Raw genomic sequence first — 15,991 nt, 5'->3', positions numbered from 1 at the left:
TATGTTGAGGTTTTTTTTTCTTTCTTTAGAGAATGACTAAAAAGAGAAATTGAAAGTAACATTTTCTGCTGATGCCCCAGAAGCCCAGGGCCACAAGATGTAAAACATTATCTCTGTTTTATTTGCTCGGTAAAGTCCACGTTCCCAGAAGCCCTGCGAGCCTGTGTTCACCGTCGTCACACGCTATGCTTTGTAATCATCGATGACCTTTGAGGTGTCGGGGCTCTTCTCTCGTGGGAAGCTTCAGTATTACAGCCTTTACAGCTTTGCATGTAGAGTCAGCAGGCTGTTCGATCCACGAGTGAAGTCTATTCGCTTCAGTAGCAGCTTCTCTGAAGCTGTGACAGTCTTTTTTTTTTTTTACCTGCTTTGGAAAGCTTAAGCAGGATTTCCACTGCATGACCTGATGTGGAACACAAACACCTCTTATCTCAGATGTGTTCCTCTGTGAGTTCTAAAGGTCAGCCGGGGAGGAAAGATGCAAAGTCACGCACCAGAGAAAAGTCAGTACTCCGAAGCCGTGACAAGTGTCAGACTCTCTTCTACTAATGAATGATCTATAATATCGATCCTCTGTGATGAATGCATCCCAATAGGGGGCGCCACTTCCCTGCCTATTGGTTCAGTGTGTAGAAGGGGGGACAGTCATTGACTTGCAAAACCACTAACAAAGTTAAAACTGCAGTGTTGGCTAGAAATCACTCAGCTTTAACATGGATTTTTATTCAAACTCACTTTTTTAATGCTTCACTTCAGTCCCAGCACATTTAGCTTTTATGAGCAACATTAAATAAGTGTTTTAAAACCCACTACGGTGGAAAAATACTACCAAATTTACACACATTGCATCTAGAGCACATTACCACCACATTATGAAAGATGAGCAGGTACACTGCACATGGAAACTAATGCAGAAAAGGAACATCAGGTACATAACATGTGCTTATCTGGGGAGAAAGCCCATTAACGGAGGTCGCACCTCATCTTCACCTCAACATAAGGAGTCATTTTTCTTGCTTACAGGATCCTAACCTTTTTACACTTCTGTGACTTGCCACGTGTTTCCAGTGCAAGTATTTGTAGATCCTCCATCTGTGGCCATTTTTTAAATTGGCTCTAAGGCTTTATAGAAATGTTGGACACAATGATAAAGAGCATTTGGGTGTCTACGCATCATGTAGTTTAGATGTGTTTAACAAATTTAGTTGAGGCAGCTCATCAAGCTGAAAGAGATAAATAGACTCTTTCAAAAGACTTGTTTTTTAATTCAGAGACCAAAGACATTCAAACAGCCCAAATTTACTAAGATGTAAAAGCTCTGCTGCAGAAGAGGAGCAAAAAATTAAAAATCAGAGAAACATATCATGAAGCTTAATTTCTGTTTGTTGAACAGGAGAAATTTACACAACCGATGATGTGCACAACAGAAAGCATTACAACTTTTGCAACTAAAGATGGTTAAAGACAATCAGAGACACACAGTCAGGCTCAGAGGATTTGAATCTCCTCCTTAGGTGTGACACTTGTTTGGTTATTTATAGATCATTTATCAGAGAATCATAAAAAGAAATAAGATGGAGATTATATATGCATCACCAACCCTGTTAACCAATTATAAATGCACACTCAAGATTGCTGCAAATAGATTCTATGAATCTCCTGCACTGCATCATTTTGGACCTGATGGCTCAAAGGCCTTCTTCTGTGTTTATTGATGAATTACCAGCAGATCCGGATTCACGCTCAAAAACTGGACTGTAAAACCCTGCTCTTCATCATTTGTAACTAATCTAAAAACCACCATGTCCTTTAAAACTCTGCCTTATTAAGACTTTTACAAGCTCCTCTCCAGTTATTCTGAGGCTGCCATAAAATGTGTGATGTTTATCCCTGAGACTTGTCCTTTGTGCGCAGCTGTCAGCCAGCACTGATTGATGGCACCCATCGGCCCTGCCCTGCCCGAGGACCCCGTCCAGCAATAAGTCACCTCGGAGATATGATGCTCAGTCTTGCGCCTCCTCTCCTCCACGACCCTCACACCAGGATGATGTATAGCGTGTGGCCTCTTCCTTTTGCCATCTATTTTGCGGCGTATTGGAGCTCCAAGCTTTCACACGCCTTGCGCACGACATGATCCTATTGGATGAGCAGGGCAGGGGATACTGCAAGTGATGGGAGAGAGAGAGAGAGAGAGAGAGAGGAGGAGGAGGAGGAGAGAGAGGGAGAGCTCCTCTTTCCAACGGCAGACACACAGCGCTCGTTAATAGACTCCAGATGCCTTCACAGAAAACGCACGTCTGTCGGCTGTGTGGATTGACTCTTCTCTCCTGAAGGATCACGCAAGCGAATCGCTCTTTCTGGCATCGAAAACGGCAAGATTATGGGCTGGCATCCCCTTTCGGAACACGTGGAAAGCTTATTTACGAGCCTCGCGTCCGTGCGCTCGTCCTCCCTGTGATGGAGGCGCGCGGCGGTGGTGCATCGCTGGGAATGAGTGAGAGGTGCAGAGGAGGTAATCAATGAAGACACCCAGAGCTCCTGTGCGTTTGGACAAGGTCAGAGTCTAGCCTGGATGAGATTGTTGCCCATGTGGAGACCGCAAGGGCGGACTTTTATGCTTCCTCTCCGGGGACGAGGTTGCCTGGGGATGTCCCCCGCAAACCAGGAGTTTCTCTGTTCGCACGCAGAGGCGGCAAAAAAATCCCCCCAACCGAGCGTGATCGCGGCTGGTGACGATCCGCACGCTGCGTAAAGTTTCTCCGGTTGGCGCTCGACGGGGTGGCTCATTTATTCGCCCACATCGCCCGCAGTTGAACCCGGCTGAGGTGATTTCGAGGCTGCTGGTTAAAGGGGCAGCGGTGGACTTGAATTCCATCAGAGCAGCAACAACAACAAGACAAACAAGCGGCGATCCAGCTGCGCTCCCGGACGGTCACATCTGTCGTCGTCGCCGTCGTCGCTGTCGCTGTCCATGGTGCTGAAGTCGTGCTCCAGGAATGGTGGAGACGCTGAGTATCGCAGTGATCGGTGCTCCCGGAGTGGGCAAAACTTCTATAATCCGCCAGTTCATCTATAACGATTTCTCGGAGGTGTACACGCCGACCAGGACCAGATATGTGTACAGACCCTCCGTCATTCTGAACGGGAACATGTATGAGCTGAAGGTTTTGGACGTCCCGCCAATCTCCTCTTTTCCATCGAGCTCCAGTCAGGTATCATGTGTCTGTCTCAGGTTGAACTTTACCACAGGAAGGTTGTTTTGTTTTTTTACAAGCTCTGATTGCCTGAATCTCATTTCTGAATGTTTACAAGCAGCTGCCATTTCTCAAAGGCAAAAACACCAATTTTATTTATTCTTCTATCACTATCAGATGTCCCCAGTCTACTAGTTGCTATGGAGACCCGACTGACTTAAAGCCTTTAGAGCTTCACTTTGGCGATGTAAACTCTCTCCTTCTCTCAGCCCCCTCATGAGGAAGGAATGCCAACTTGCCTATTGTTTAATAATCAAAAGGTGTCTTCAAACTGAGAGCAGTGATCAGTGTCAGACATATTCAGATGAGCTGATTACATTATCTCTGCTGTTTGTGCTGAATCTGGCTTCTATGCATAGAAGATGCTGGCAGGATTGTGCTGCAGGAAGCACCTGGTTAAACTCCTCATTTAAAAATAGAACAGACTGCCCTTTTATCTATGACCACGGGTCATGTGCCACACCTCATTAGTTGGAGAGACATCACCTGATTGCAGTATAATGGCAAAAATGCACCGTAGCTCCAAATGCCAAAGGTTGGTAATCACTTTGCAGAAAGCTGTGGCTTCTTCCTGGTTCAAAACCTGGGATTTCAGGGGGATTTCTTGTACCTTTTCATGTCTAGAAGTTTTCTTTTTTTTTTCTTTTATCGATGGGTTCACACTTTGTGAGTTTCCCCTGCAACACACTGAAAGCATTATCAGACGCTGTAACTTTTCCTCCTGCACACAGTCGCCCCACAGAGATCCCTTCTTAATGCAGTTCCAGTGTAAGTGATGGATGACAAATTCCACAGCCCTCAGTCTGTGGAGAAATATATTTTAAAGTTCAGCCAAAGCCAATACGAGGCTTCCGGAGTCAGAATTAGTCTTACAGAGCTTTTTTTTTTTCCCTTTTCAAAGTAATCTTTTAAGTCCTAAATCCCGTCTTTGTGTTTCTGTTCCTCCGCTGTGAAAACACAAAGAGGGATTTTAAGGGGAATTTTAAAAAGTTGTAACTTTGGAGGGAACCCGATTGATTTGTCGAACCCAGGCTGTGTATTAGCTTCAAATAACCTGCAAATTACATTTTTCCACAGAATGAGAAGCGTGGATTTTGTCTCCCACCTCTTACAACACACTTAAACTGCATTAGGAAGGGACCTCTCTAAAAGGCTCTACTATGGCAGAAAGAGTCTTTTAGTGTGAATCAGAACATGTAACAAGTGTTTTTAGACACACTTGAAAAATATGACCTATCCTTAAAGGAAAAAAAATCCTCTTTATATGTTTTCGAGGCCAAAAAAAAAAGAAAAAAGTGTGGATTTCTTGCACACAGGGTCCACAGCGCGCTCTATTATAAGCCTCTGCTGATTTGAGATGCGCGTCTGACTGCAGTCCACTGTGGCCTCATTGGAGAGGCTGTAACGCCTCCGAGATCTCCAAGGTCACCACACCAAGCTGTCGGCTGCTCCCGTTCAACACTTCCCTCCTTCTTCTCCCCTTCGCTGTCACAGATAGTCCTCCCAAGAACAGCTGTAGTTATCTGTACCGCCAAGATGCTGCTGGGAAAATGAGATCGGGCCAAGCAGGAGACAACAAAGGAGCAGCTTGAACGAGAGGCCTCCCAAAGTGTTGGTCGGGCTGTGCGCTTCAGAAAGCCCGGCGTTAACACAGAAAACATCTGACAGGCAGGCCGAGGAGACCGGAGCGATCATCCTGTCAGAGTTACACACCGGCTCCTCTAGTAGATTAAACATTTTATTAGAAGGTGTTAAGAGGCCTGCGGAGCGCTTCGTTGTTTCCTGCCCACAGAGGCCCTCTGTAAAGACGTCGAGTTGCTTCTTTTTTTTCTGCTAAATGATGCTTAACCCCCATTAGGGAACCAGCTGGCAGGTGTGAGCAGAAAGCAGGAAAAAGGCAAGCGAAAGTGTGCGTCCCAGAGTTGCACGAGAAACCTACCCAGCAGATATCCAGTTTAATATCATGTTGTTCCACACCAGGTGAACATTTCATGCCATGTGAGGGTCACTGCAGGGAGAGTGGAAGGAGCGGTACAGCTGGAGAAAACAATTAGCTGCCACAACGTTTCTACCAGACAGATTTATGGTCACTCATTTGCTGAGGAGCGACCTTGCAGGCCTTTCTGTTTGTTCCCTGCTCTGGCCATGTCTTCCTTTTTGCTCTGAAGCCCACTCTCCTGCTTTGTCTGCTGATGTCCTCTATTCACACAGTGAGAGCACTGATGAGACACTGATGGGGCTTCTTTTTTTTTTTTTTGAGTCCTCTGTATTTACTCCTTTACCACAGAAATGTAACCTGGGTCGGGGGCGGCCGACATAATGAGCCGCGAGTACTGCCGGCACAAACAACCCTGCTAGAGATTTTCTTGCCGTACACAGCAAATTGAATTAAAGCACGGCTCAATGTTCGAACGCTGCTGGGAATAAAAGACCAACAAAGGAGAGAGCAGGAATTTGCTGCAGTCAATTAGAAAAGTTTACACCGGAGTCTAATGGACACTGTGGATGATGAGGGTAACCAGAAGAGGTTTTATAATGCCCTCTAAGATTTGTGATGAATAAGCTGCAGAATAGAGTGAGTCAGTCCGCCTCCATGCTGATGCAGCTTGGCAATTTCTCATCAGTTCAGATTATATTTAAAAGAAGAGCAGTAACGTTCTGGCAGGCTACTTGTGACCCCGTTTCAACCACGCAGACGGCCATTTTTATCCTTTTCCAGTGCTGGAGACAAGGCAAGATTTCTATTATTTTTACTACGAGGCTGTGGTGGTGTAATGATTTGTTTGCTTTGCGGTATGTCTGTCTGTTGCTGATAGTATTGCATTTAGAGAGCATCTGTCACAGTGTGTCAATACGACGTGATGACAGATGGATTTAAGCTTGACAGAATTCAGCATGATTTTTTTCCTTGTTCTTTCTTTCTTTTATTTATTTATTTATTTTTCTTGCCATAATGCATCTCCATGACTTCCTCCCACACAAAATGCTCTCCCTCTCCCTTTTCTACTCTCTCTGGACATTTCCCTCAGTTATCTCTGTCAATACTTTCTGTGATAACAGCATGGAAATGATTGCTTTTCATGTCGCGCATTGTGTCACTTTGGCGGACGCAGTAGAAATGTGTTTGTGTCCGTGAGGCACACATTCACAAACCATTTAAGTGCTTGTAAGCGCCGGCGTGATATGAAAAGTTTTGGAGATGACTGTTGAAAAAATCCGAATACCAATTAGACAACTGACTTGTAATTATAATGCTCACAAGCATTTAAATGATTATCATCATTTCTCAGTGAAAAGCGTCATTATGTTATGATCAAATAAGACTAAAAGATTTATTCAGTGTTTTATAAAATTTGATTAAATTTTTTATTTTTTTTTTTGGCCTTCTTCTCTGAGAACTACAAACAGCTGACTAATTAAAGGAAAACCCTGAATGCTTGCCCCCCCACCTTTAGTGAGAGGATTGTTCTGTTAGCTGTGGGGATCATTTTGCTGCCATGGTCTGGTCCTCTTGTCCTCTTAAAGGGAAGGATCACTGCAAATCAATATCAAGCTGTTCGGAGAAATCACCTTCATCTTATCATGAATCATTTCTGTCCTGATTGGAGTGTTCTGCTTCAGGATGAGAACACCTCCATCCTCTGGGCATGAGGGGTCACTGGATGGTTGAATAAGTATGAAAACGATGTGGATCATATAATATGACCTTCATGGTCAGCAGGTCTCGACTCAATTGAACACCGATGGGAGAGTTTGGACACGTTGTGTCTCCGGCACTGTCATCAAAACATCAAATGATGGATTATGTTTTGAGAGAAGGACGTTCCATCCCTCTGTGTGGAGTTAAGAGACTTAGAGAATCAATGCCACGGTGCAATGAAGCTGTTCTGTTGGTATATGGTGGCCCAACAACTCAGACACGTCATGTTGGTCTTTTCTTTAATTTGACCATAGATAGACTGGTTATAAGTAAGTGAATGTATTTGTTCAAAGGTAACACAGTCTGACTTCTACCGCCTTCAAATCTGATTATTTAACCAATTCCAAACAACAAAACTCTGGCTATTAGTTTATCATTTCCACCGAGCATTTCAAGCAAATTTATACTCCCCTTAAGTTGTTTTTAAATAGGACACAATAACAACTGTATTCCAAGCAGCAACCTGCACACTGAAAGCAGAAAGCTTTGACGAAGATTTGGATCGTGCAAAAAAAAAAAAGCAACCCTGCTTCGTTCATTTAACGGATCATTTAGTTCCTTTGGCCTTTTTAACGGCAGTGTTTGTCTCTATTTTGACGGGGCACCATTGCTGTATCTTGGGCTGAACACCACACAAATGTGATGCATTTAAAGAAATATAAACAAGTCAAAGCATTTTTAACTCCAATAGCTTATTAATAATGAAATGCAAGACTACACTGTTCTGAACCAGGCCAACAGCCCTGCATGTAATCTTTGTATTTCATGTGGAGGGCAGCTAGAGGGTCGTCGGTACGCGTCCCGGTGAGGACACCCGGGATCTTTCTGCGTAGAGTTTGCATGTTCTCCCCGTGCAGCGTGGGTTCTCTCCAGGTTCTCCGGCTTCCTCCCACAAGGTCCAAAAACATGTTGAGGTTAATTGGTGATTCTAAATTGTCCATAGGTGTGAATGTGAGTGTGCTTGGTTGTCTGTCTCTAAGTGTAGCCCTGTGATAGACTGGTGACCTGTCCAGGGTGTCCCCTGCCTTTACCTTAAGTCAGCTGGGATAGACTTCAGCCCCCTGAGACCCTAGTGAGGATTAAGCGGTGTATAGATAATGGATGGATGGATTTTATATGGACAAAAAACAGATGCAGCGTGTTGGCAGTTAATTTGTGTTAAGGGATTGAGGAGTGGATTTCATAAATTCTAACAAAGCAGGCTGGCTGTTATTCCCAGCTTCCAGTCTTTACACCAAGCTAAGCTAAGTGGCTCCTCGCTGTAGCTTCACGTTTGACAGGCAGCAGATAAGACATCAATCTTCCTATCTAACTGCCCTCCGGAAGGCGAACAAGCGTATGCTCTAAATTGTCAAAATATTCTCTTAAAGCTGGTTCGAAATGTGTGAAGTCCTTGTTAGCTGCGGTTCAAAAATCAACAATTCATGACTTCATTTCCCTAAAGTAGCCGTACTGGATCCCTCCAACATTTTGTAATTCTGTGCGAGTGCAAGCAATCATCAGCGGACCACCCTCTCCATATCATCTCCAACAAAGTGAAATAGTCAAAAGAGCAATAAATAATGTTTTTCTCAGGTTATAGGTCATCACTGAGTGCTGGGACTTCCACCCGCAGTCGATGTTAAAGATTTTAATTGCAGATCATCCCGGCTGGCCTACGTATGACATATCTCTAATTGCTCGGCACCCTTCCCCCCTCCAGGTTACGCCGGCCTCCCTCCTGTGCTCCAGTATTGATCTGTCACAACCACTCATTGCCGTTAAGCTGCTTCCCCCTAATATCAAGAGACACGACGGCTTTGTCATAGACCGCTGAAAACTGACCATGGGCTGCGGTTGTCAGGGAAACATGTTCTGTTTGGCTCTTGAGGAGCGAAGGATAAGATGCTCTTTTTTGTGCACTGTGTTAAGAAGCCCGACTGGAGGATACAGACAGTGGCACCACACTTCACATTCACGCTCCCACAAGCACACTCTCACATCCTGCGAGCACACACAAATAAACATGCCCACACATGCATTTTGCATTTATTTGACTCATCTGCGGTTGTGTTGATGCACCGGTCTTGTCTTCATTTCCTTGCTTTTACCCGTGTTTTCTTGTTTGGGTTTGGAGAAGTAGCGTTGCCGTTCCTAGCCCCTCCTCCACATTTAAAAACAGGACTTGGATGACAAAGAGATATGAGATGAGAACACAAGCTGCTATTTTTAGCCCAAGAGATGCAAGGCTGCAACTGAAGCCACTGTGTGAATCTCACGTCTTCAGCTGCCTCAATTATCAGAATAGGGGTGAGCTGTGATGATATGCTTTGATGTGACAGGGGATATGTCCTGTCTATCTGGCAAGCATGACACAACCTGGATTTAAATTGTTTTGGACACAGGGGAAATTATATTAGAAATCATAAAGCAAAAAAAAAAAAAACATAAATCAAATTGTCTTTAACCTGTTGCTGAAAACTTACTGGATCGGACACAGAAAAAGGGAAAAAAAAACCACATTAGTTTTCACAACAGTCTCCTCTTTACTCTTTCACTTTTGCTATCAGTGATCTTCTTGCCACATGTTTGTCTCCACGCCTGATTGGCCTCATTATCTCCCTGCTGATACGTGGGGCTGATTCTTCCTGTCGACACGAACGCACAAATACCCTGTTTCAAATGGAAGCCAATTATTCCTCACCTCACAACGTGTTGGCATTATCATTAAGACACACTGTTCCCGTAGCCTCACCTCTTCGCAAATTATCAGTTGATCTCCATCACACACAGATTGGCGGAACAATATGTTAATTTGAAATGCATGTTTTCCCCCGGCCTTCGCGGCAGTGTAATTGCATTTTTTTTTTCACATTCCTATTTCAAGTTGCACAAGCTGTTGCAGGAGGTAGAAAAAAAATAATGTAAACACCGCACGGAAAATGACTTTTACACTGTAACGAATCAATTAGCCTTGCACTGCTACACATGAGGGTCATATTAGCCTGCATGCTAATTAGAAGTGTGGAAATCAAAGGAGGTCTGACAATCAAGCACTTTGATATCTGAGTTTTCAAAGCAGCCGGATACAATAAAACGGAGAGCTCCAAAGAGGCCGAATCGTCTGTGCCTGAGGTTCAGGTGCATCAGTCAGAAAACATCAAACACATCAAGCAGAAGAGCTTCGAAAATCATGACAGCACACGACAAAATAAAAATGCTTCAGCAGAGACTGAGGTCAGGTATGGAATCACATTTATGTCTAAATTCTTTCAAATATGTTGCCCCCAAAATTAATAAACCTTTTTTATAAAGTGCTCGGAATTTAGACATAAACAAACTAGTGGATGAATGTCTGGAATTTAACTGTTTTAAATGAATAGTTTGACATTATGGGAATACGCTGACACTTGGCAAACATTTGACGAGTTCAAATTCCCAAACATGTTTGCTGGTTGCCTGGCAACTTCATGATAGTCCAACTCACCAGATGTAGATTGCAGGTGTGAGCTGGCCATTGGCCGCACATTTCACATCTCCTCCCCGCCGCTAGCTACGCTTTCGCCATTTTAATGACCGTGCTCGCCTCCCTGTGTACAAATGTTCCTCCAAGACGGTTCCCCAGACACACATTTGAATATATATAGGGATTCTTAAAAGTGATGGAAGGCAGGTTTTGTTACCTTTAGAGAGAGCCAGGCTCCCTGCTTTCTCCTGATTCCAGTGTTTAGCCTAAGTTTCAGCTCCATATAGTCTACAGGTACACTTTATTTGCTTGCTGTCCACACTTTCCATTTTTTAATGTTTATTTTGTGATTGTTTTGTTGTGTCTTTATTTGTGGACGTGTGCTGCTGCCTTTCTTGGCCTGGTCACCCATTGTGAAAGAGGTTTCGATCTCAATGGGTCTTTTGTCTGGTTAGATAAAGATAAAATTAAATTACATTTTTTAAAAAACTGGTATAAAAGAGGCCTTCAGATCCAATTAAATCAAGTTTATTTTTACAGCAGGTTTAAAATAATCTACGTTGACCTGTTTGCTGTAGATGTTATCTGACAGACAGCAGCATAAATATGCACAAAAAGATAGTTTAAAATCAATTTGTATTCCACACCACAATCCATCCATCCATCCATCCATCCATTATCTATACACCGCTTAATCCTCACTAAGGTCGTGGGATTCAGCTGACTTCGGGCAGGGCACGCCTGTCTGTCGCAGGGCTACACAGACAGCCAAGCACACTCACATTCACACCTACAGACTATTTAGAATCACCAATTAACCTCAACATGTTTGTGGACCTTGTGGGAGGAAGCTGGAGAGCCCGGAGGGTGCCCGGGGTGCACATGTAAAACATGCAAACTCCACACAGAAAGAAATAAGATCCTCATTGGGACACAACCAGCTGCGAGGCAACGATGCTAACCACTGCTCCACCTTGCAGTCCCTACACCACAATACCTATAACTAATAATAATAAAAACAAGGTAAAACTGGACAACAAGTTGTGAGATCAATAACTCAGCTACAATAAAGATAAAATGTTAAGACTATTAAGAGCAATCCAAAGCCATTAAAAACGTGTTCCAGTGAAAGAGAAGTATTTTATTGTAGGAAGAAGACTTCTCACTTAATTCTCAGCAACAAAAACAAAAAAGCCCATTTCCTAAAATGTTAAACTACTTATTTAAGATCTTCTGTGATAAAATCATATCATCCAAACTTTATATATCTCTAGTGTGCTGCCATATACAGCAGTTTATGCAACACTAAAGTAAAACAACATCCTATTATTTTTTCTTGCTCCCTTCAGCTTCCACTGATAAAGACAACAAAGACCGCCTCCAGGGACAATCGAGTTTTTAACCTTTTAAATGATGTTTCTTATATCCTGGAAGACATATTGTTAGGGGGAAAAAAAGCAGCCACAACACTATAAAGGAGCATATCTGCCTTGAAACTGTAGTTTACCGATGATGGTTTTAAATAATATGGATTCAGACTTCTGGGGTTTCATACATAGTAAACCTCAGGAACCAATCCTGTCAGCTTGCATCATTGTTCTTCTTTAAAACTGGTTTCTGGTTTCAACACGGATGATTGAAATACTCAGATATTACAACTTGGCACACTGAGTAGCTTTGCAGTGTTTCAGCAGCAGAGATGTAGGTGAGCTGATGTGCTCGAGCTGCAGCGAGCAGTGGAGGGATGGATTCAGAAAGAGGCTTCATAGATCTGCACATTCAAAGAGGAAGCAGTGATGTCATCTCTAAATCATTTTAAGGCCGGAAGGGATTATTTCTTTTGGACAAGCTTCTGAATGTGTAAATTCGATACGCAGCGATGAGTTTTTTTTTTTTTTTTTGAGGGATTTAATCAATGGCCGGAGCGGAGTTTTAAATTGAATTGAACTGCATTAAATTGAGCTGAACTGAGCATGACGGTCTCAGAGACTCCAGACCACTCATTAGCGGTGTGCAGGAGCACCAGAGGTTATGTTGACACCCCGTCAGCTCATCCCTTGATCTACTGCTGCCTCTTTTAAAAAAAAAAAATCTTTTCAACGTTCTCTCAGGCCTGCGTTTGTTTTCTCATTTCCCTCCCTCATCACATTTTTTCCCACCATCCCCCTGAAGTTACTATTCTTTCCTCCCCCCCTCTCGCTCTCTCTTTTATCAGATCAAATGTTTCTATATTCATTGCGTGCTGTTAGATGCGGCGGTGGGCCGACGCGAGCTCGGGGAAACACAGCATGAATAGAAGAATGGGTCACCGCGTTTCTATTGAACCAAATGTCCCCCAGTAAGGCGCAAATGTACCCACTTGTGTTGTGTGCTTTAATTACACTTCTGAAACTCATTAGCATCAAACAAATGTTGCTGTTTGCCACGCGGCATGTGCTCTGCATCACAAAGCTTAGTGAGGCAGCAGCAAAAGTTAAACAATAGTATGTGGTCTGGTTTCTTCTCCCGACAGAAGGCCCAGTGTTTGCTCAGCTCCAACCTCTGTCCTGACATGTGTAACTAGGAGACTGTGCGGTGCTTTCTGCTGGGTGGTCACCCGCCTTTATGACTTTGTTCTAGTCGCTCAATGCACTTTTTCACCGCTGAGGCAAACATCCTGTGACACCGAGCCAAAGTGCTTTCGAGTAATGACAGCAACGCATGACACACGAGGTGCCCTGATGCACCCTGACATAAATGATGATGATGTTTAGGAGGCAATATTTCCAATGATTACCATCAGCCAGTCGAAATGCAAAGTACATCCGAGGCAGATGACGGTGTCGTTAGCTTCGAAGGTAATTTGTCATAAACCGAAGTATGATATTAAGATTTTGGGTGGATGATGAAGCTACAAGTCATTTTAATTTGGCCTGAGGGGAACATAAATGTCTGCTCCCAATTTTGTAATAATCTATTCACAAGTTGATGAGACTCATAACTACAACCTCATGATGGCACTGGAGGAAATGTCAAACTCTGTGCAAAGTCATTAGGATACATTGTTTAGGAACCTTGAATGTTTGCGCTAATGCATAAAGCAAATATGTGAGATACTTCACCTTGTGATCCATGGAGCTGACTAAGACATCTCTAGGCCGCGCTTCTTTGTTGGTATGTGACTGTTTTTCTCTGTGTTTGTCTTCTAGGAGTGGCTGGATTTGCGTTGCAGAGGTGTGCGCAATGCCAACGCCTACATCCTGGTGTACGACATCTGCTGCGTGGAGAGCTTTGAATACGTCAAAATGATCAGACAGCAGATAGTGGAGCACAGGTACGCACAACAGAAACATACAACCGCCGATGTACAGTTTGTTCCTCACTGGTGTATGAAACTGCCCTGTCACCCGTCTGGAGACAGCGTGCAATTTCACAGCCTGCCACAAAGCCGTGCAATTACATGATTGTGACAGTGATATTTAGCCTGCTCCTGGTGGTATCTTTTAATTCAGCCCACTCCTCCCTGCTTCGTGACAGTTTAGTAATGACTTTTGGTTCTGGCATCGATGCATGAGAGCCATCTGAGATGTCGCTAGTGATTTAAAGATTACTTATGGGATATTTCTGCTTTTATTAGACAGAGCACGGCATCAAAAGGCAGGAGGCTTGAAGTACCAGAGGGAGATAACATACTGCGCTCATATGACATATGAGCTGAAGGGTATGATGAACAGTAGTGGGACAAAAAGATCAATCAAAAAGCATCACCTGCTCTGTCCTCACGACTGGCATACCTGCATATATTTACATATAGAGACGTACAATGAGTGGCTACATTTGTTTGCCGTGTTGTACATGACCAAGCTGCACATTTCCTTGCAGCTCCTAATGTGAAAGCGTGAATGTTTACGGCCCAAGACAGAAACCAATCATCGGAGGCTGCTGGGGGAGGAAGGGTGAATGCAGGAGGAATAGACCACAGCAGAAATGTGTAATCACAGGGCAAAGATCTGACGTCACGCTAGAGGAGAAAAAGGGACAGCTACTGTAGCGCCTATGAACTGAAATCATGAATAATGGAGGTTTGGTTTCAGAGGGGTTTTTCTCACCGTAGGTGTCTGGTTGAAACGTTCCTGTACAGAAATCTTCTCGCGACCAGGATAACCTTATTTTTCTGCTCTATTTTTCAGCCCTCTAGCGTGAAACCTACCTTCAGCTCAGTGAGGCTTGTGACAGTGGTGTGTCCCTCCATCACTTCTGCATACTGTCCCCCCCTCCTCCCCTCCCCCAGTTCTTACAAACAGATGCGTGCACACACTCTCTTGCACACCGTACAACTGATTGTGCAAGCCTGAGCGGATATGCCAGGAGATATTTTTTAGGTCTGTTATGTGAGCACAAACTGTGAAAAGGAGAAGAGAAAGATGATTGCTGTGATGTGGTTTTCAACTCCACTTTTTAAGAAACTTTGCCTCGGGGCTTGAAAAATGGTACTGTACCTCTCCTTCTCTAAACGTCTTTCCCTCTGTGGCGTTATCTGTCCATCTGTCAAAGGCAAATATGCATATGCATGCAAGCGCTTGTCACAGGATGATGCACAACGTAACAAAAAGAAACCTTCGTTCGCTATAAGAGGAGCAGATAAAATGTTAACGCTGCAGCTTTAACAATTTATACCTCTGCCTTGCCTCAGCTGACACTGAGCTCAGCAAGTCAGGAGACGTGTTGGGCTTACACACATCAGTGCCTCCTCGAGTTTCATAATGTATCTGACTTAACAGGCCTTGGTGAATTCAACTTGACTTATTAGCATTATTGTTAAAATAATACATATCCTAATGGTGTTATTTTGTTATGATAGTTCAGTTGCGCCCGTCTAAGCAGTAAAAATGCATTTAATTGCTAGAAATCCTATTTATATAATCCAATTCAGTATTTTCTCCACTAATGCTGTCTTGGTTTTGTGTCAGATTGGATTTCTGAACCACCACCAATCTGATGTTATTGGAAATGGCTGGACATGATGAGGCTGTCCTGCTTGTTTTTCATCAGCGCTGTAGGACTAAGCTTGATAAATACGGGTCGTGAATCACAGATTTATTCTTACACTACCCCGGGCTTGCCATACATTTTCACACTCGATAATGCTGTAAACCAGTCACTGCAGAGTGTGGTGGGAGGACCCTTGAGCCTGCGAGTTCTAATCCTCCAGTCCGCCCCCACACACCTCAGAAGGAAGGAAGAACTCCACACAGGCAACCACTGTGACAAACACCAACATGATAACTGTGCTTTTTGAAATTAACCTTTTTTTTTTTTGTCTTTCTCACACGCCCCTGCAGGGAAGGCAGCAGCAGCGAGGTGCCAATCCTGGTGGTGGGCAACAAGAGGGACCTGCAGCGGCAGCGCTTCATGCCTCGCAGGGCGGTGTCGGTCCTGGTGAAGAAGACCTGGAAGTGCGGTTATGTGGAGTGCTCAGCCAAGTTCAACTGGCACGTGGTCCTGCTCTTCAAGGAGCTGCTGGGCATCGCCGTGGCACGCGGCATGCGCCAGAACCACACCTCCATCCGGCTGCAGGGGGCGCTACAGAGGAATCGCTGCACCATCATGTGA

General features: G+C 44.0%; 1 protein-coding gene across 1 annotated transcript; it reads left to right on the top strand.

Moving 5' to 3' along the window:
• Positions 1–2,996: 2,996 nt before the first annotated feature.
• rasl10a (RAS-like, family 10, member A) lies at positions 2,997–15,991 on the top strand. Its single transcript, XM_008276549.1, has 3 exons — positions 2,997–3,212; positions 13,588–13,712; positions 15,721–15,991. The coding sequence occupies exons 1-3, from the start codon at positions 2,997–2,999 to the stop codon at positions 15,989–15,991; spliced, it is 612 nt and encodes a 203-aa protein (XP_008274771.1).

The sequence above is a fragment of the Stegastes partitus genome, unplaced genomic scaffold, assembly GCF_000690725.1.
Source record: "Stegastes partitus isolate 25-593 unplaced genomic scaffold, Stegastes_partitus-1.0.2 Scaffold77, whole genome shotgun sequence".
Classification (NCBI taxonomy): Eukaryota; Metazoa; Chordata; class Actinopteri; family Pomacentridae; genus Stegastes; species Stegastes partitus.
The sequence above is the reverse complement of the archived record's forward strand: the minus strand, read 5'-3'. Positions and strand labels throughout refer to the sequence as shown.

Coding starts and splice junctions, on each gene's coding strand:
- rasl10a (XM_008276549.1), top strand. CDS start 2,997: ATGGTGGAGACGCTGAGTATCGCAGTGATCGGTGCTCCCGGAGTGGGC. Junction 3,213..13,587: donor TTCCATCGAGCTCCAGTCAG/GTATCATGTGTC, acceptor TTTGTCTTCTAG/GAGTGGCTGGATTTGCGTTG. Junction 13,713..15,720: donor CAGCAGATAGTGGAGCACAG/GTACGCACAACA, acceptor ACGCCCCTGCAG/GGAAGGCAGCAGCAGCGAGG.